Source organism: Tuber melanosporum (genome assembly GCF_000151645.1).
Source record: "Tuber melanosporum whole genome shotgun sequence assembly, scaffold_129, strain Mel28".
Taxonomy (NCBI): Eukaryota; Fungi; Ascomycota; class Pezizomycetes; order Pezizales; family Tuberaceae; genus Tuber; species Tuber melanosporum.
In genome coordinates this window covers 166,996-189,009 of record NW_003299152.1, presented here as the reverse complement: position 1 = coordinate 189,009, position 22,014 = coordinate 166,996, and the positions used below count along the sequence as shown (strand labels likewise).

General features: G+C 44.3%; 3 protein-coding genes; 1 reads left to right on the top strand and 2 right to left on the bottom strand.

The window, feature by feature from the left end:
- Positions 1-12,264: 12,264 nt before the first annotated feature.
- On the bottom strand, positions 12,265-13,087 carry GSTUM_00002397001 (ribosome biogenesis protein NIP7). XM_002842509.2 has 3 exons: positions 12,628-13,087; positions 12,462-12,563; positions 12,265-12,403 (listed from the first exon to the last, which is right to left on the bottom strand). The coding sequence occupies exons 1-3, from the start codon at positions 13,048-13,050 to the stop codon at positions 12,386-12,388; spliced, it is 543 nt and encodes a 180-aa protein (XP_002842555.1). The 5' UTR covers positions 13,051-13,087; the 3' UTR covers positions 12,265-12,385.
- A 160-nt stretch (positions 13,088-13,247) lies between these two features.
- On the top strand, positions 13,248-16,063 carry GSTUM_00002396001 (uncharacterized protein). XM_002842508.2 has 8 exons: positions 13,248-13,595; positions 13,652-13,963; positions 14,050-14,267; positions 14,334-14,621; positions 14,725-15,008; positions 15,188-15,333; positions 15,457-15,624; positions 15,729-16,063. Exons 1-8 carry the CDS (start codon positions 13,304-13,306, stop codon positions 15,998-16,000), a joined length of 1,980 nt encoding a protein of 659 aa, XP_002842554.1. The 5' UTR covers positions 13,248-13,303; the 3' UTR covers positions 16,001-16,063.
- A 2,120-nt stretch (positions 16,064-18,183) lies between these two features.
- Positions 18,184-22,014, bottom strand: GSTUM_00002395001 (uncharacterized protein). XM_002842507.2 has 3 exons: positions 20,603-22,014; positions 20,524-20,541; positions 18,184-20,458 (listed from the first exon to the last, which is right to left on the bottom strand). Exons 1-3 carry the CDS (start codon positions 20,645-20,647, stop codon positions 19,007-19,009), a joined length of 1,515 nt encoding a protein of 504 aa, XP_002842553.1. The 5' UTR covers positions 20,648-22,014; the 3' UTR covers positions 18,184-19,006.

Below are 22,014 nucleotides of genomic sequence, written 5' to 3'. Positions count from 1 at the left end.
TTTACAGGAGAAGGAAAAGACCGCAAACCTGAAGCCTTTGACCGATGGGTGACGGAACTCACACACTATCTTCTCCTGCAAGGGAAAGATGTGGAAGACCCTACAACCGGACAATACATTGGATCATTCTGTGAAGGAAAGGCAACAGAAGCATACCACCAATGCTATAAGAATTACGGTGGAAATGTGAGATTAAGAGGATCTACAGTCCTCGATTATCTGAAAGGACGATTCCAATCCTCTATTACCAATGACCTCCTATACAACAAATTCAACCAGCTCCAGCAAGTTAATGAAATGCATGTCAAGCGGATTACAGATATAGCTATGGATCTATTGATGTATCAGGACTGAATAAACAAAGGAAGCATTTCCAAATACATCCTTAAGGGATGATTCTATGATACTATGCATCCTACCCTCTGACGAGAGGTAGAACTACTCGAGGAAGACGACAACAATATTGCAACAATAAGTGCAAGAGCAGAACGAAAGGACGCCATCCTCTATGAGACCAAGGCATACAAGACACACACATCCTCTAGCAGGAATAGCCAACCACGACACAAACCCTCCAGCAACTCTGAAGACGACACCCCTCGGGTTTTCGAGAAGAAAACCAAACTCTCGAATGAATCGAGATGGCAGAAAGGAGAATGTTTTGAATGTGGAAAAACAGGACACATGGCAAAAAACTGTCCTATGAAGAAGGGGAAAGGAAAGGTGATTAAACAAGAAGCATCAGCCAACAATATTGAGAATGATAGTGATGATACCCAATCCAGTGAATATGAGGAGATCTATGTCAGATATATCGATGTGGAGTGCAACAGTGCCCGACCTCTGGCTACATTTAAAGCACACACCACCCTCGAAGGTACTATTCTAATCAATGGCTAGAAGGCTCGAGTCCTATTCAATACAGGCACGATCAGAAGAGACATGATCAGCAATGCCTTTGTCTGTCCATAGACTCCTAACTCGAGACCTTAACCAACCCATACCAGTCAATATGGCAGTAAAGGGATCACGATCCACAAGCCATAAAACCTGCAGTGCAACTATTCGACTTGGTTTTGCCATCCTACCCCCCCAGGAAATGCTAGTCGGAATCTTAGCCAAATATGATGCCTTGATAGGGATGCCCTTCCTGAATCGCCACAAAGCTGTAATCAGGTGTGGGGAATCAACCATCGATTTCCCAGATCAGAAGGTCAGAGGTTCCTGCAAGCCAACAAGCGGAGAATACCAAGCCGCAGTTTGTGAAGCAACAGCCCAACACCTATTGGATGAATACTCTGATGTTTTCCCTGATCAGATTTCCAAAGAACTACTGCCTATGACGGAAGTGAACCATCACATCTGTCTTCAAGACCCCTCTAATCTTAAGAACCAACCTACCTACTCTATCCCTGATGCATACAAAAGCCCACTATATGACTGGATCAACCAACAACAAAGAAGAGGAGTCATCTTCCGAGCAGAAGCCCTAGGTGCCGCTCCTATGTTTGTTCAACCTAAAGCAGATGGCAAAAGAATCCACCCCTTGGTTGACCTCAAACTACGGAATGATAATACGGTTATGGATAGCTCCGCTATCCCAAACCAAATCCAAATCCTGAATGCAGTTGGACAGGCTAGATTCCGAAGCAAGATTGACCTAAGCGATACCTACTTCCAGACAAGGTTAGATCCAGAAGGTGAACTCTACAACAGTTTCAAAACACCCTTCGGATGCTTCATTAGTTGAGTTATGTTGCAAGGTGATATGAATGTACCTGCCACCTTTATGCAAATTATGAAAAACCTCCTACGCGAATCCCTCCACCATTTTGTCTGAGTTTATATTGATGATATTCTCATCTTCTCAAACACCAAAATAGAACATGCCTACCATATAGGTTTGGTTTGTACCAAACTAAGGGAAGCTAAATTCTACACTAGCAGAAACAAATCAATCTTGTTCGCCGATAAACTCGATATCGTAGGACATGTTATAGATGACGAAGGAATGCATACAGCACCTGGAAAAATATCCTGTTTAACAGAATGGACAACACCCTGGAATCAAAAGGAACTCATGTGATTTCTAAGACTAGTTAACTATATCTCCCAGTTCCTACCACGCTATGCCTCTATGACAGCACTGCTCACAGACCTTACTGGCAATGCAGAATTTGTCTGAACCCATACTCATGATCAAGCCTTTACCAACATTAAAGAATTGATTAAAAACGCCAATGTTATACAACCTATCGACTACAGTAAACCAGAATCGATATGGCTGATTACTGATGCATCGGATGTTGGAGTTGGAGCATGGATTGGACAAGGAGCCTCTCACAAAGCGGCAAGACCAGCGGCATTACATAGCAGGAAGTTTACTAATTCGCAGATGAATTATGGAACAACAGACAAGAAAGCCCTTGCTGTGATTGATGCTCTTGCCACATTCAACCACATCCTGATGGGCAATACCTTCACCATTATCACCGACCACCAGCCTCTTACTAACCTTAAAATGGAAAAGATCCCTGGAAGGAGAAGAACGCGATGGATAGCAGAAATCAGCAAATACGATGCAAAAATCATCTATACCCCTGGAAGAATGAACTATTTAGCTGATGCTCTCTCCTGCCTATACCAGAACCAAGAACTCACAAACTCACCTTTTGTTTATGACCACACAAAACAAAGCAAAGACAGCATTGACGACATCTCCTATGAACAAGAACCTTCAATGGCTACTGCCAGCTCTGCTGCTCCCTCCTATCCTTTCTCTTATACTATGTACGGAGCTGCCAGAACAGAACGAGGAAAGGACATTGATGATGAATGGAAAGACAATTGCACCCTCTGCAGCACACCTCCTCATGAACTTGAACAAAGCAGACTCCACTGGTCTCACTGTTACCTCGATACTTGTCCCTTTCACCAGACTGAAATTAAATTCGGCAACAGATACCAGCGACCGTATTATATGTCTACTGACGATTCCAAAAACATCAGCTTCCACACTACAGAAGAAGCAGAAGAGATGATCGATGAGGATGGATCGACCCAACCTCCGATTACTTTTAATCCTGTCCCAACACGACACCAAGGTCTCGAAGAACACGAACAAGCAGCAGCCCACGTGGATGCAATATCCTACCTATACCCTCCGCAGTCAGCTCCGCCATCCTCTTCCCCCATACCTGACTCACGACCACTGTATGGTAGACTCTTACAAGTATACAACAATGAAACCATTGTTTCTGTCATGTCTCCCACAATTCCTGAGCATCGCCGACAGATCTATAAAATCTTGGAAGAAGAGAAAGCCCCTATTGAACCGACAAGAGGATCCCTAATTGAGGACGAACGAGATGTTAGATCAACTACAGAAGAATTAACCTCCTTGTTCCAAAGCCAAATGATAGCAGGATATCGCCATGACCCAATCTACTTCAAAGCTATGGATAGCTCCAGACATGGAGACCTTGCCCCTTACAACATATCCAACAGAATGGTCTATACCAGCACCCGTTATGGTGAATATTGCTTATACATCCCGAAAGGCCATATGTTCAATGGAATGACTATTAGGGAATATGTCATCACCGAAATCCACAACAAAGGACACCATAGTGTGGACCCCAACCTCCAATATGCCTTAGAATATATTTACTGGCCTGAAATGAGAAAGGACCTCTGCGATTTTGTCAAACAATGCGAACTCTGCCAGGCAAATAAGGAGCGAACACAACTACCTGAAGGGAAAGCACCGACCCTCTAACTACCATGTGAAATATTCGAATTCTATGCCATCGATTTTGCAGGACCATTCAACAAGTCCACCATATATGACACTATCTTGGTAGCTGTGAATCGATTTTCTGGATAGACATGGCTCATACTAATGAAGGTTACCGATTCCTCCAAAGACACTTGGAATAACTTCCAACGTTACCTATTTACCCCCCCATGGGTACCCCTTACCTATTGTCAGTGATGCTGATCCCCATTTTACCACCAGATTCTGGAAGCAAACCTTGACCTGTCTCAGAATCAATCATATTATGGCTACCCCTGGACATCATGAGACTAATGGCCAAGCAGAACGAAAAATCCGCAAAGTCAAGACCAGAATTAGGAACATAATCAATGAACAACAAACCAACTGGAAACCAGCCCTCGTTGAGTGGGCCGCATATATCAATGCTGGATTTTTATACACCTTGGAAATGTCTCTATACAAGGCAATCTTCGGCCGTCAATACCCTCTCCTACCTACAACTCTATTTAAAAACTCCTCAGTCCCTACCTCCAATGACCACCTAAACCACCATCAAGCAATTCGGAATGATGTCTTCCAAGCCGTTAAAGCTGCCCAATTCTGAAGCACCACTACTGCTCAGAAGCGACAATGCAAACATGTCTCTATTCCACCAGGTGATATGCTCATGGTATATGGAAACATGTTCATTACTAAGGTTGGACGCAGCAAGAAATTACAACCCCGATGGCGAGAACTTTTCAAGATCTTATCCTTTAACAAGCATACAGAAAACTACACTGTCCAGATGGATGGACACATGTACCGCTGCAATACTGCAGTCTTCCACGCCTCTGCTGTCAAGCGATTCCACCCAAATGACAACTCCAAGTTCCCTGAAGGAACCCACTCTCGACCTGCACCTATCATCATTAACAAGAAAGATGAATGAGAAGTTGAAGAAATCCGAGACCACCACCTTTGGTATGGAAATGATCAGTTCCTAGTCAAATGGAAAGGATCTCCAACAAGCGAAAACAGCTGGGACCCACTAGAAGAACTAGAGCACCCTATGGATATGGTGAACGAATGGTGTAAAGAAAACATGCCAAATGAATCCCTCCCTCCAACGATCAATTACATCACAATGTGCTGGACACCAATGATGACTGAGACGGAGCGATGGCAGATGGAACTTGAAGCAAGGGATGGGTTTTGGACACTGTACTTTCAGTCGGAATTCGAAAGCAGTGATGAGGAAAATCAAGCTATAGAGCAGGCTCTCGACAACCTTTTCTGATTACCATCCACCATCCGAATACCATAACAATGTCACACTATGTGGAACTCAATGTGAGGCTATGACAACAGATTGTTGGACTGTTGTTGAACCGCGATGTTATCCAACTTGAAGACTTCTTCGACATCCTGTGGATCGACTACTGTCCTGATTGCAACAACGCTTGGGTTGATGTACAGCATGAATCTGGTATTCGTGACTACTGTGATTTACATTTCTTGGAGTCTAAATGTTTTCTCAGGATTTCTTCATGTGCCTGTTGTGACACTTGCGATGATGAAGAAATGGCGGAAATTGAAGCCTTTGATTTCTCAGACTCCACTGTTGATGATTATTAGGTTTTGTTTGTTTAAACAGTTGTTTTGTTTTGGGGAATGTAACCAGTATGGGTACTCGGTTATTGGTTTTGTTTTATGTTTTGTTTTAAGTATCACTTTGATACTTGGTTTGTTTTAAGTATCGTTTGATACTTAGTTTTGTTTTATGTTTTGTTTTAAGTATCGCTTTGATACTTGGTTTGTTTTAAGTATCATTTGATACTTGGTTTTATTTTCTGTTTTGTTTTAAGTGTCGCTTTGATACTTATTTAGTTTTACCAAAGTGTGTCGATTGATACCTTTGATTAGTTTCATTCATGCTAGACATGAACAGATTTGTGTATTTAAAGACCACCTGTTTCTCCAATAGAAAAGGCAGACTTCGACAAACAGTATCTCAATATACTTGATTGAACGGTTACTTCTTTGTTCCTCAGTACACCTCCGAAGCCTCCTTTAGTTCTCAGCTCTCGCCTCCTCTCTGGAAGAGCAGGCCACCTGCCAACTATCATATCTATTACCAATAATGTGTTTAGCACCTTGCAAACATGTTACAATACAACTACCAGTACTATTTTTCCAAGTACCTGCCTTGGACATAATGGCCAGATCCCAGCCCCCTCAAATGCCTTGCAAATGTTGGAAGAAGTAAATGTCTTTTCCCATGCATTGGCTACTATTTGAATAAATAAAGACTTTTTAATACCGGTTCTAGTTGAATTATGACTTGATCTCTCATACTCATCCACCTCTTGTCCATAGTAGTGCTGGTAGGGTGAAAACAGGTCAACATCAAGTGGCTGAATAAGATGTGTACTGTGTGATGGTAGACATAAAAGAAGGATATTATGATCAACACAAAAGCGGGCAAATTGGTAGGTAATATGTGAAACATGACCATCAATGATGAGAAGCCATGTTAACCCTCCAACCAAAGCTGCTGTTTGCAGTTCAAAAATATTCTGCAACCACATTTCATCCAATCTATCATCAATCCAACTCTTTGGAGAATAGCTAAAAACATAATCCTTCTCCCGAGATGTACGGTTTTTGTGCCATCTCAAATACTTTGCTGTATCATGGTAAATTACCAATGGTGAAAGTGCGAATCCAGCCACACTTATTGTCTCAGCTATCATGACCAATTCATGACCTCTATCATGAGTGACATTTTGATTCCTTCTTACACATTGACACAGGACTCTAGCTCGTACTGCATGACCAATTAATAACCCGTTTTCATCCATGTTAAAGATTTGAGAAGCTTTTAGACTATGCTGACAGATAAGCCGTACTAGTTTTGCAAAAAAGTCCTTAATCAGGCGGGGATCATTGGCTTGAGTCCTCTGTCGTTCTAGGCTAGAACTGTATTTTACTGCAATCGATGGGTTTCTGTCCAGGAAGCGAGAAATCCACTTTTGCCGTAAAGGTTTCGTCTCGCTGCCTAGTCACTTTACCTCCAAATGAATTGCCATATCACGAACTATATCCAATCTACGTGGAAACCCTCGATTATCCATATCAAAATACCATTTAACTATCGCCTTCTCTTCTGCCCCCATCAATCTCTTCTGGCCTGCATGAGCCTCCCTTCAGCTCCCTCAGGCCCCAGAAAGCCTGTAGTATAGGATTGTTCAGGGTACTCCAAATATCTCCACCACAGCACCAACTCCCCCTTCCAATCCATCACGAACAGCCTTTATTGCTTTTTGGAGCTGAATTTCCGTCTATCTTCTTGTCGAACCTTTGTTTTCCTCATTATTGTTGTTTTTTTTCCAAATTTGAAGGTTTACTCAGCTAAACAGCCAGGTTGTACTACCCCGCATCTCCCTCTCAGAGCACAAAAAGCAAATCCCGCTTCCACGTGACATCCCACTTCCCTATCGGATATGTTAGAGAATTGGAATCGTCTCTTGAGGTAGTCAAGAACAATTGATCTTCTCAGTCTTGGGTTTCTTCCATATTCCGTGTAGCATTGGTGATATGCATCCATTGTCTTTCCCTCGCAGAATGATCCTATGTATAATCCCGGTGTTGGATTCTCCACATCTATCTTCTTTAAGAAAAGGTAATGTGTAAGCTCAGTTGCACGTCGTTCATAAGCTTCGGGTTTAAGGTCTTTCCCTTCTCCTGTAAATTTGAGCGGTAGATGGAGTTTGAATCCAGGTATGTCAGGTATATCAAATTCTTCTTGGCTTTCTTCAGGGCATGATCTTGATGGTCCTCCTCCTGCACTAGCTATATCGGAGTCACTGCTAGTGCTGGGGTCATCTGGAGGTCCAATAGTAGGTTTCTTCACTGGAGTAGGTAGGAACTATCCCGAACGCTGAGGTGCTTCCGTTTTTGTGGATTGTTCTGGTTCTTGCTCTGCCTGGCTATATCTTGCAGGCTCATCACTCTCAGGGTATTTAGCAGAGTGTCGGAATTGTTTCTTTCTAGTAAGGTCTTGCCATGGAATCTGCTTCCTACTCCTAGTCATCAATGACACTATGTTGGTATCAAGACGAAGCCAAATGTAATTTGATTCTACTGCTTCTCTCTACTAGTGTTCTAAGGTGGACCTCCATAGGTTGATCAGGCCTAAGTCTGGTGACAGGTTCTTAACCACATGGTAAGGTTAAAATAATAAAATGTGTTTGCTAGGTGCTAATCACATTCGCTAGGTAAGGTACAAGTGTCAACAAATAGCCTACTCTACCTGAGAGGAGGCGAGAACTGTGATCTAAAGGAGGCATCAGGGGTGTACTGAGAAGACTAAGAGTAACCGTTCAATCAAGTATATTGATAATACTATCTGTCAAAGTCTGCCTTTTCTATTGTGGAAACAGGTGGTCTTTAAATACATATATCTTGTTCATGTCTAGTATGAATGAAGCTAATCAAAAGTATTAAGCAATACACTTTAGTAAAACTAATTTAAGTATCAAACGATACTTAAAACAGAACATAAAACAAAATCAAGTTTCAAAGCAATATTTAAAAAAACAAAATATAAAACAAAACCGAGTATCAAATGATACTTAAAACAAAATATAAAACAAAACCAAGTATCAAAGCGATACTTAAAATATAATATAAAACAAAACCCTTAACCAAGTACCAGTACCGGTTACAGAAAAGATCTCTTTATGTACAAACCTACCAAAGTTAGAACATCTTTGAAGCCTAGTAACTCTCTGAGTAGCTGACCGATTTACTCTGTTCGACTTCCCAGACCTAGTTGAATGTCCCCTCTCATATATCCTGCAAACAAGATCTGGTTGGAGGCACAGCAGCTATGTATATATTGTTATTCCTACACCTTAAATTCTATAACATTATAGTCATATGAAGCAACTAGGATTAATATGTATGATGATGTATGGGCCCTGTCCGGGGGCCAGAAGGGAACGTTAGAGACCAGAGTTTCTTATTCCGGATGAGGTTACCCTACTTAGAGCAGGTTTTGGGTATCGGATCATGGTACTTCTAACAGTTTTAAGTATCGTTTAATACTTGATTTTGTTTTATGTTTTGCTTTAAGTATTGTTTTGATACTTGGTTTGTTTTAAGTATGGTTTAATACTTAGTTTTGTTTTATGTTTTGTTTTAAGTATTGTTTCAATACTTACTTTGTTTTAAGTATCGTTTGATACTTGGTTTTGTTTTATGTTTTATTTTAAGCATTGTTTTGATACTTGCTTTGTTTTAAGTATCGTTTGATACTGGATTTTGTTTTATATTTGATTTAAGTATCATTTTAATACTTGATTTGTTTTACTAAAGTGTATCACTTAATACCTTTGAATAGATTGATTCATACTAGATATCAACAGATTTGTGTATTTAAAGCCTGCCTAATTCCACAATGGAGAAGGCAGACTTCAACAGACAGTATTTCAATATACTTGATTGGATGATTACTCTTTAGTTTTCCCAGTACACCTTTGAAGCCTCTTTTAATTCACAACTTTTACCTTCTCTCTGGTAGAGCAGGCTACCTGTCAACTATTATACCTTATCCTGAAACATGATTAGCACTTTGCAAACACCTTACACCCTCGGTGGGCAATACTGCTAGGTCGAGTATGCAATCTCTTAGGTTGCCGACCTCAAACCTCAATATCTCTTGATTCAACTGACAGATTTCTATCCAGTAACCTTCCTCGTATAGAGGAGAAGCACTTCTATAGGATAGAATCTTAACCCTTCTATTGGAGGCTCTTGTTTATCATGCAGGGAGTCTTGCAATTTCAAGTAGTTTTGGTAGAAAATAACAATACCAGAAATAACTTTTTTTTCACAACTGGAGTTGAACACATGACCTCCAGAAAGATGTTACATGATATTTCCATTGTACTAGCCACTTATATGGTGTTATTTTGACATCTTTAATTCCATGGCATTATAGTCATGGGACACATATAAGATAGATATGTATGATAACATGTGGGCCCCGTAAGAAGACCAAAGGAGGGGTGTAAAAGACCCACGATTCCTATTACACGTAGTGTTACCCTACTTAGAATAGTTCCTGGATATCGGATTCTTGTACTCCTAGCATATATAGAATAGTCAATAGAGATAAACATACTAACTAACCACTAGCTGGACCATTTTTGGGGCAGCTTTAGCTGCCCTATCCAGTAAAACAAGCTGTTAACAATCAACTAACTTAGCAATTAAGAAAACTAGTAAAAAACCAATATCATCTGTAAAGTGTAAGATAAAAACTCTTTTTACTATCTGCTACACTTTCATATATCATATGAGGCGGCATTATATTTGCCTGAATTAAGATATTACAGTACTGGTACTTGTACTATTTTTCAGAATTTAGTAACAACATGGAAGAAGAACATTGTCCTCTTAAAACTGCCTTACTAAGTCAATGATTATTTAGCATTATAAAGACTTTTGTCTAGTAAATTAGCTAATAAAAAATATAGATCTTATATACAAATCCTGTACATTCCATACTTAATTACTGCTACATTATTGCATATTCTTTCTTCTAACCTGAAGTTAAATTTTTCTAAATAGCTTTATAATTATTATAATATTATATAAGATTAAATACTGTAATCTTACCAGATTTCTGTAATTATTCATAAAGGACTCGTAATAATGACATAAGGGCTTATTGTATATAATTATCCATAACAGACACGGAGGCTATCCGTAAGCTATTAGGAACTGTTTAGTACTAACTCCAACTGTGTCATTGTTGCTGTATCACAGCCAGTCACTCGTTCTACGCTTTCCCCTCACTGAACCCCCCCAGTCGCTCCCAGCTGCATGGGACCGGAGATGGTGGATTTCAAGAGGTTTTATCGTATCATAGCCTAACTTTGATATTATTGTTACAACAACAGCCACAGTAAACTATTACCAATAGAAGAATGGCTAGACAAAACGACTAAAGGCCTGCTACATTGTTAAAAACCAGACCCCCAAATTTTCCTCCATATAACTCCAATTGTAACTTTGCATAATCTGGGCAGATATTCGGAGACACATTTCCGTGGCTTCATCACACCCAGTGTGCGGTAGGTTAGCCCGAGGATAACCTGCTCACAGTCGCCAAATCAGGCCCGTCAGTGGGGGGGACAATTCATCCTGTTCTTAGGTATAATCCCACCAGGTTCTTTCAGTGCATTACCGGTATCCACCAACCAAGAGTCAAAGATCACCATCTCAATAGTACCGTAATCCAAGCTTATTCACCAACTGTTGTTCCCTAGGCTCTAAGTTATCGTTATCTGCAGTGTGGCAGTCTGAACGTCAGTATGCCCAAGCACTATCAAGATGGATCATTCTACCACAGTTATCTAAGACAGGGCTTGTAGACATACCTATTATAGCAGCCCCCATACAAGTGCTAGTATCCAACCATTACGCTATGATAGCAGTACGAGTACTCAATCCATTGCTGCCCGCCCGGCACAAACCAACTGCGCCACCTCCAAAGTCCCCCTTCCTTATCCTACACCAGCAGCCCCCCCACGCACACACAAACTACCCATATTAGTAAACTCTACAAATCTGGTGTGAATCACCAGAAAACCCATCATGAGGGGCTCGCCCACACTCCTTGCTGAATATCAAGATAGCCATAAATTCCCGGCATCGCGCCTGGAGCCTGTTCCCCCAAGAGCCAAAAAAACCAGTAGCTTAACTCAAAGCCGAAAGGTATGCATGATGCATCCAACAAACTCCCAGATATTTAGCATCCCGGCTGACGCGACGGGAATAAGTTCGAAACCCACGGATTAGTCATGCTGAAAATGTGTGGTTTCGGAAAGGGTGGTCGTAGGGGTGTCGGTCAGAATTGCTGTTGGATGGAGCGGGAATGTTGATAGCGCATGGAACATACTACAATTGATAGTTAGGAGGAAAATTCGTGATTGAAATCAGGTATGATGTCGATACGGTTCAGAGAGTATGTGGGTGGTATCAGAGTATAAGGTGACATTATCTGCACTCCGCTATCTACTCGAGTACCGGCAGCTTTGCTTCCGGGATAGATGGACTCAGAGAGTCTTGCCTCTTAAAATCCTGAAATTTCACCAAGTGTTCCTTTCCAAGAACTATTATTGGGTTCAAGGCATCCCCGCCATTATAGAAGAGGACTCTTCTCTCAAGGCCTGAGGCTACATAGAGAATTTGCGATGGGCTGCTAGCCGAAACTAACCCTACGAGCCAAAACCCCACGCTCCGTTAACGCAGGAGATCCAGGGTAGGATGTTTGGATATGTTCGGATATGATAATATAGTCAACAATGGAAAGCCCCTAGACTACACCCCTTCTCGACCGATTTTCCCTCGGGGAGAAATATCCACTCCCATACCCACCGCGGTCCATGATTCAATCTAGCTGACAGAAAACACTTTACTCACGCTCCTGATTGTTTGCGCAAGAGAGCTTAATACAACAACATCATCATACAGCTCATTAGTATAATCGCATTATACGATACACCATCTATCATACAAACTACGAATCCCACCTGCATCCCGCGATTCTTTTTTCTAAAACAACGTATCTTCCTACAAGACAGTTAGCCACCCATTCGGAAATTTCCAAAAGCAATTGAGTAGAACATACATCTCTAAGATACTCCCCAACATCACTCTGCCTAAACGCTGTGATACTGGTGGGATCTAGCCTACGCACCTCATGCGTTGACCTCGCTGTAACTCCAAATCCCTACGATCACCACCGCTCAGATTAGCCCCCATTACCCATCTCTAGGGTACAGAGAGTACCATACTAAAGGCGTATCATTCATAGAATAGAAGACAACCCCCTGATGCTCAGGTGTATCCTCACTGATCCTCCCGACATGCGCCTTGAGTACATTATTCCCGTACAAAAGCGGCATCTCCCCATTCGGCTTCACCCACACCTTATACTTTGCGTGCGAGGCGATATGATCCAGCGCTGTGACATGCAGCTTAAACTTGCCCGTCTTTGTAAACTTGCCTAGGCAAGTGCCCAACGAGAGTAGGTTCGCCTTAGCGACGGAAGTGGCGAGGCGGGCAATTGATTCGCGGACGTAGTAGACTCGATCCTTCTGGACTCGGAAACAGTGAGGGTCGGTGGGACGGTCGATCAGGTGAGTTATGTTTCGGCCGATGTAGTTTGCGAGCTTTTCGAAGAGACGTTCGGTTTCGATGTCTGTTAGGGGACGCATTGTTCTACTATCGCTTGGTTGGTTCGGGAGTGTGTAGTGCTCGGTGAGCTTGGGAGTTTGTGAAAAATTCAAGTGCTCAACATTGAGGCTCTTCAGTTGGTGGGACTCTAGGGCAGGGTAACCCTTAGCTTGCTACGAAAATAATTTTCCGAAGAGCTTTTGTGGGCAAGTTTGGTGTCTAGCTCACCTTGCTTTCTGCTTGCTACGATACATTTACGAGCGTCTGTCAGAAGCAGCAACCACCAAATTCAAAATGGGGGCTAGCAAACGGAAGCAGGAGAAGACTCAATCGGCGACTACTCACAAGAAGCCGAGAGTTAGTGAGCCCAAAATCGAGAGCAAAACGAGCAAAAAATCTGTTCTTCCGCCACGAGTTGTCGAGAGTGACTCGGACGAACCGGATGAGGGGGGTGAGGAGGAGATTGGCAATTCCGATGAAGACAGTGAGGAAGAGTTTGGTGGAATTGAGGACGCAGACGAAGACGAGGAAATGAATACCGGCGACAAGGAGAAATCAAAAAATCCAGGGAACGGAGCAAGTGGATGTGAGTCCAAACCCGTCCGACGCCCTAAAGAAAGAACGAAACTAACAAATTACCAGCTTCAAAGTCGAAGGAATCGCACACGGAACAAAAGCGCCTCGCCGCCGAACGCAAACTCGCAAAACCCTATGGAGAAATCATCACCCGCAGCAAGCGCATCTGGGAGCAGTTGCGCCGGACAAAGCTCGCACCAGAGGAGCGCAAGAAGCTCATTGCTGAACTAGGCCAGTTGATCAAGGGCCGTGTGAACGGCCTCGTTTTTAGACACGACGCATCAAGAATCGTACAGTCTGCGCTGAAGTATGGGGACAAAACGACCAAGACGAATATTACCACCGAACTGAAGGGCAGTTATGTCTCTTTGGCGCAGAGTAAGTTCCTTTACTTCTTTCACCCCCCCCCCATTCCCCTAATGGCGTCAGTTGTAGCGGTACTAATTCATTGACTGAATTAAAAGGCAGTTATGGAAAGTACCTTGTTGTCAAGATATTGCACTACGGCACCCCCGAAAACAGGAAAATGGTGGTTCAAGAGTTCTATGGACACGTCCGGAAACTCACCAAGCACCGTGAAGCAGCATTAGTGATTGAGGATGTATTCCGAGAGTATGCAACACCCCAGCAGAAATCTGCGCTATTGCAGGAATTTTATGGCGTGGAGTTTGCAATTTTCAAGGTACACCATCCACACGAGTATCAAGAGGAAATGTCGGTTGTTGTTAATGTTAATTGGTCGATATAGGATTTGAAGCACAAGCCCTCCTTGAAGGAGCTCTTGGAAAAATCACCGGAAAAACGGACTGTTATAATGAAGAGTCTTTTCGACCAGATTCATGGTGTTATTAAGAAGGGCGCTACTATCTTCACCATCCTGCATAAGGCCATGCTGGAATACACGTTGAACACCCGGGCGGGAACAACAGAAACAACAGAATTCATGGAGCTTGTCAAAGAGCATGTCGCAGATATTGCCTTTACCAAAGACGGATCCCAAGTGGTCATTAGATGCATGGCCCTAGGAACCGCAAAGGTAAGTGATATATGACCTTGCCTATATATAACAAGTGGATACTCTCGCACACACGCATAAAGTCATCCCTAAGATATCATAGGCTAATGAAAATAATAACCAGGATCGGAAAGTTATGATCAAAGCCCTAAAGCCAGAGGCAATCTCACTGGCAAGAAGCGAGTACGGCTACCTCGTGCTCCTGTCAATCCTCGAGACAGTTGATGACACAGTCCTGGTAGTAAAAAGCCTGCTCCCGGAGTTCCAGAAGCGGCTGCAGGAGCTTGCTTGCGACAAGTATGGGCGCACGCCACTTTTGTACCCATTCTCGGAGCGTCACCCGAGAGTGGTGCCTCGGCCAGCACTTGCAGTTTTAGAAGAGATAGAAAAGCTCCGCGAGTCTACTAGGTATGGCACCTTCTCTAGACTTCCTTTTTTTCTCACTCTCCACCTCACTGCCGGTATGGTATGCCGGCGATGGGGGATACAATAACAAGACCCCTTGATATATACGTGTCTCGGAAGAAAGGAGAAACTTGAGGAAGAAACAAAATCAAGGGCTGACAAAATGCCCCCAAAAAAATCAGCAAGAAGGATCCAGCGACCCGCCAGAGTGAACTCCGAACTCACTTCTCCCAGCCGTTCCTACAGTGCATCGCCGAGCACGCAGAAGAACTAATCCGAGACTCTTTCGGATGCCAATTCATCACAGAGGTATTACTCGGTAGCACAGGTATGTCCGCCAATCCACCCAACCGGCACGAATCCCCAAACCCACAAGGCCAAACAAGCTTTTTGCCCGGGGAAAACAAGCAAGTATCCAGCAACCGGCTAACTAAACCGGAAAAAAATTCAGGCGATAAATCCCCCGCCCTACAAGCCCTCGCTAGCACCGCTGCCGGGAACCCAAAGACTGCAGACGACGGCGACGACCCACACGTCGTAAACACAGCTGCCGTCGGACGGATGTACAAGACACTAGTCACGGGCGGGCACTACTCTTCCAAAGAAAATAAGGTGATATGTAGGCAAACCCAATCCCCCCACATCCCTACTTCCCCGTAGGGTAAGACAGAAAGGACGGAAGGAAGAAGAAAATCAGGCTAAATACAAGACCTCCATAAACAGCAATCACCCCCCCATTGAATTTCCACTCCCTCCTGTGGGAGCAGATCCGCCCTCATGTCAATGCCTGGGCGGCAGGTGCGGGGTCGTTTGTCGTAGTAGCGCTACTGGAAGCTGAGGGATTCCCAGCGAGACAGGAAGTGGTTAAGGCACTCAACAGGAAGAAACTGCGCAAAGCGGCGGAGGAGGCGGGGAATAAAGGTGCCAATGTCATGTTGGGCATACTGGAGGAGGGAGGAGGAGGTGGAGGAGCGAAGGGGAGCGAGGCGAGTTGACGCGCTGTATGATAGCTGGCTCAGTTAGCGGTAGTATGTACAAAATGAAGTAAAAAGTTCTGCTGCTCGTCGAGGGTTTCACAGGACTATGATCTGTCTGACCTTCCGATCTACGTTCCACACGGGAATATACAATACCAACCTGTGCTATATGAGCACGGTAGATGTACTGTACACCGTAAGCATATGGTTACAACAACACACTCCCATCAGCTGCACATTACCGTACCTGTCCTCCAAAATACCACTCGAGTACTTACTGTATCATACCTCAACAGAGCTTATCAGCCACCTCTTTCCCCTCCCCCCCCCAACATAAGCAACTACACAAAAACCCACCCCCCTCCCCTCGCTAACGCCGAAAGGCCCGTCCGCCGCATCTTACCTAGGGCATACCCGTAACCCGTACGATATATATCCCAAAAGTTCATCCAGCCTATAAAGCGAACACCATGCACTCCCCCCACACACATGAGTACCGGTACAGTACTCTACAAGCCCCATCGGAACCCCCCGATATACAGTACAGTACCCACCCATGATACCAACCAACCAGCAAATCCGCATGTACAGTACAGTACTTGTTCCCGCCGCCGCAAGTACTTTATATATACGATACGACCACACCCAGCAGAAAAGAAAGAACAAAAAAATTATTTACGGTTACAGTACGGCACGGTACCAGATTGACATATCGTATCTGCGAAAAAGGTGGATTATAAAAATTACAATATGGAATGCGTAACCACTTCATAACTAAAATATAGTATTATATCATATTATCATATCATAGTAATCAGATTTCCCACACACACACACACTAGCACCTACTAGTAATTTACACACCTGTTCTTGGCTCGGATGGATGGATGGAAGATGCTAAAACTAACCTAACCTAACCTAACCTAACCTAACCTAACCTAACCCACACACTGGCACAGTACAGTACGATATGATACATACGATACAGTACATAACTTGTTAGACTACCCAACCAGGAGTGAGTGAGTGAGACAGATCGTATGTATGCAAGCTAGCACTGTGGATAGTAAGTGAAGTACCGGTATCATAACTGCACCGTACCTACTCGTACCTGTCAGGTCCAGAAAGACGGTCAGGTGAAGCTAAGCTACCCTAATCCTGCACTTCCCCCCCCCCACCACCACAACTGCAGGCACACATAACGCTTCCTCGGGCCAGGACCCGTCCCGTAAGGGGTTTTTTTGGTTCGTTCGTTCGTTCGTTCGTGGTTTGTGGAGTAATTGCTGACAAAGTGGTGTATATTGTTATTATTGTTATTATTATTGTTATTATTATTGTTATTATACGAAACAAGTTGGAGTATGATACCGGTACCGGGAGTGTCATATTGGTATGATACATACCAATTGTGAAAAGGTATATCGTAATTATAATGGATAGAAACAGACTTAGAGTAGTATCTTGGAAGCAAAAGGGGGAAGGAATAAAAAAAACATGATAATGTGTAGACTAGGGCACGAGGGGTACTGTACACTACTGTTAGGCACGGCATCCTTTTTCCAATTCTAGTTTTGATTTATTGTTCAGCCTCAGCCCCTCCATCCACCCCATGCCACAATATACTTGAAAGTTACTATCGTTGATTATTGTAGATTACACTATACTACGAGTACCGTGTTCCTCCCATTCATCCCATCCCAGCGAAAAGGAAAGGGGAAAAAAAAAATACTAAAAAAAAGCAACCTGTACTGTATAGTACCTACTTAATTATCCACCGGTACATCGAGTACCGGCACAGTACTAGTACTCCACTCACAAAAAGTGCAGAAAACTCGCCAATCATTTTCGAACCCGTCCATCCATTTGGCTTCCCCAAGTGCAAGCACGAGGACCCCACGGTGCAGGGGGCTCACCCTCCAGCTGCGATGGATGGATGGAAGGGGCAGAAAAAGAAACGAATCGAAATGACAAGGGAACGCCCTTGGATACGATACGATAAGGATACAATAAAGTATCATACTCGTACATACTATATAGTACTACCGGTGATGAATAAGAATGGTGATGGGGCGGAAAGAAGAAGAAAAAAACACTTCTCGGCTCACCCCTCACCCACTGTGCGCCCGCAACGCACGTAACTCACGGCACTTGCAGCAGAGTATGGTACTGTACAGTGCGAGTACAGTTCTGTGTGATACGGTCATGTATGAGTATGTAGGTGCTATGGTACAGAGGAGTACAAGCAGTGTACTCGAGTAAGCTCCACCATTCCTGCCCCACTTTTTATTTAGGAAATTCCCGTTTGCCCTTGCGAACAGCGACAAGATTGATGCTGTGGGGCGCTGCAATAACCAACCTCTATCCCTGTCGCTGATCTTCTGCTCTTCCTGAACCCGCCCAAGCCGGCTCGGCTCACTTCACACAACAGTCCAAAGGAAAATAATAATAACAAATAGATAGATAAATGAAAAAAGTGAAAGAACAAGAGCCAAGTCAGAATTTAGAGTTTTTTTTTGCTCTTTTACCCTGTTTCCACCTCCTCCTTGTTATTGCTATTGTTTACCTGCCAACCAGCCATCGTAACCGGTTGGATAGACGTGTGGTAAATATCCTGATATTAAGGTTGGCCCGTACTCCAATAATCTGGTAGCAGACCAACGTGGAGATAGAAAAACTAAACGAGAAGGAAATGGAAAGAAAGAGGTAAAAAAAAAAAAAAAAAAGTTAAATCATAATAAAACCTGCTCGACCTTTTCTCTTAAACAAAAAACCAGCCAGGTTGTGTGGAGCCTAATGATCCCCTCCCTAATTCTCACGTGTATTGCCGGCTTCTCGCTCGGACCAACGAGGAAGAACTCATAGGCGTTCATCAAAATCCAATAGCGTTGCGGTCATGAAAGTGTAAAAAAAGTGAAACAAACGCCGTAAAGTGCAAATGAGGGTAAGAAACGAATAGTAAGGGAAATAAAATGCAAAAAACCCAACCGTCCAAAATAGATGCAAATCGTCTTCCTTCTTCGCCCATTATCGTTGGGCCTCCAAGTCGACATCCGTAGCCGAGCTCCGGGACGGGCTACCGCGGCTCTTCCTATTCCTCTTTTGTAACCTTTTAGGTTTCTGTTTGGCCGGTTCTGAATCGGATGAGGAATCCGCCGGCACTTTGGATTTTGGCGTGGTTGGACCAGATTGATCGGCCGTCTTTGGGGAAGCGGAACCATCCGTGTCATCATTGCCCCCTGGCTTGGATAACCACGGACCGTCAAACATTGGCTCATCGCTCGCACCAGACGCTGGATCGGACAACCATCTTATCCGCTCAGGTCTCGCCGATGATCCAACCGTGACCGCAGGTGCCGGAAACTGAAGGCCATCGACCCCTGGCATTGCTGGTGGAATCGCAATATCCAAGGCATATACTCTGTCCGAAGTGGCCGGGGAATAATACGAGGAGGGAGACTCAGCCACAGGGTTACCAACAATCTGTGAATTCCTAAGCGTATCGCGACGGCGGGGGAGAAGCTGCCCGACCTCGGCTGCGTGGGACAACCGGTGCTCATGAAGGAGGGAGAGGTCCCCTTGCACACCCTCCGGCAGTGGCTGAGAAATTCGGTGCATTGTTGGCAGTATCGGCGTAGAATAGGTCGAGACTAGGCGTGGCTGTGCGGCTCCTACCATACTCTCTACACTAGAGTCAGATGCACGAGATGATCCCTCCGATATCTCATTCTCATCAACCGACGGTAGTGCTGGGGACCCCGGACCCTCCGGAGGGCTGGGGGTCCTGCTATGGGTCCGGTGGTGCCGTGATCCAGTGCTCCTACGATGTTCAAGCGCTGGCGAAGTCGTCCTGCCTTCCAACCTTGCCAAAGTATCCGGTATCGTAGTAGCCCTTGTAGGTGCACCGCGAACCCCGTCCAAGAATCCTCCATCAGCACCTTCTGAAAACGACCCTCTACCCAATTTCTCAGATGAGGATACGCGAGTAAGAGGCGGAGTCGGTGTAGCAGTCGAAGCAACGGAAGAAGCACTCGAGCGGATTGAAGACGCCCCAGAGTGATGTGTTGGGGACGGCATCGGTAGATAAGGACTGGGCTGGTATACCATTGGTCCTCCTCGTGCCATCTGTTTCATTGGAGCGGAAGTTCCATAGAAGCCCTGTGCTGACCTCGGGCTTGGAGGACATTGCCCGCGTGATTTCATGCTGTCAGCGTCGGATGCCACAAGAGTAACCTGGCTCGGATTGTAGCTGGCCCTGGTTGGTGTAGGGGGGCGTGATATTACAACGCCCTCAACTTCAATGCCAGCCTCGATGGCTCTGATACCAAATGGAATCTCGTCGGATCTAAGATCGATCACATGGCGACTCTCTCGCATGTTCTGCAAATGTGACCTCCTTGCTTCGGCCTTCTTCGCATACTTCCTCACTCGAAGTTTGGTATAGGTCATCTTGCTAACCCCTGCGAACAGTACACAAACCTACAGAAGAAAAAAACGTCGAATCAGTATCGTCACAATCAGGACAGCGCCACACATGATCGTACCATCCCAATAGCTAATAACTAAGGCAGCAATGTTTGTTAGCTCGTGAACACATCAATCCTCAGCCTCGGGTGTACCTACAAGCAACATCTTCTCCCACAACTCCATATGATCCCAGAAACTCATCTTGACAGTCTCTGATTGGCTTCGGTAACAGACTAGCGGAAGAAGTGATTTCTGAGACTGGGTTGAATACCGAAAACCAGGAAACGAGCAATTGACCCGCCCTCAAGGTTTTCCAGCGAATCGACAGACTTCCGACACAATTAAGTTTTATAAGAGGGATCGGCAAACAATCCTCACTACAATTGTATTTCCACAGACGCTGAGATAAGCCTCAACAACCTATAACAGAGTAGAGCTATCGAGCAGCGGAAGGGAAGTTGCAGGATATAGGGCTCCTAGGGAATGATTTAGTGTCAGCAGGAAACATGTGCAGAACACAAAAGCATAACTATTAAATTGCAACTGCATATAAAGGAGGATAGATGAAGGAAAGCACACATACTATATTATATTATGTTGTAACAGTAGAGTTACAGTTTATTAATCTCGGCTGTAGCGACTGTAAAGAGATAGTAACGATGGTAATGGGCGTAAAGGTCGAACAACGAGTGCAGTGGACAAAGCGATTGCACAGTTCGGTAAGAGGGAGAGAGGGGAAGATTAGAAGAGAAGAAGAAAAAAAGAAAGAGGGAGAGATTGGGGGGGGGGGGGTTGAAGAGAGATGGGGGGGTGTGGAGAACGAGCGAGGGGGAGTGTTAAAGAGAAGAGACGGTGAGGTGGTACAGTACGAGTACTCTCTACCGGTACCGGTAGTAGAGTAAACTGAGGAATCAGCAACCAGGCAAGCAACGAAAGGCGCAAGGGACAGCGACGGAAACAGGGTCGACGACTTTGATTGATGAACAGCGTGGGATTTAGTAATACAGAAGCGAGCCGATTGGTGTTGCAGGCCGGAAGCTACCCTGTTCGTGTCGGCGGTGTCTCTGATATAGATTTTGGTTAATCTGAAGAGTCAATCTGGAGGCCAACACGGCTGGACAGTTTGCCCCTGTGGCACCTTCGATGAGATCCAGTATTTTTTTTTTCTCTCTCTCTTTCCCTTCCTGCCCCCTCCAAAGCCTCTCGGACTCGTCTATGGCTGTCTATGGCTGTGCTCGGCTCTGCAAGATCCGGACCTGAAAACTAAGGTAATTGTGTTATTACTGGCTGCGTAATAACTTTATTGAGTTGAAGGCTGAAGCCTTGATGGGATAACTTGATAGATGAAGGTGCAGAAAGTGTTGGCAGGAAACAAGTGAAATGCGTGGTAGCGATGCACGATGAGATCTTGAGTCAAGAAAAGTAAATCCTACCCCAAAGGCGAAAATTGAGAACGAAAAAAAAAAAAAGAAAAAAGAGAGAGGGAGAAGGGGATGAGAAGCGCTCCGCTGAAGTTCATGTACTGTAGATATCGCATGCTTGATTATCTGTTTCCCAGAATTCGGAGC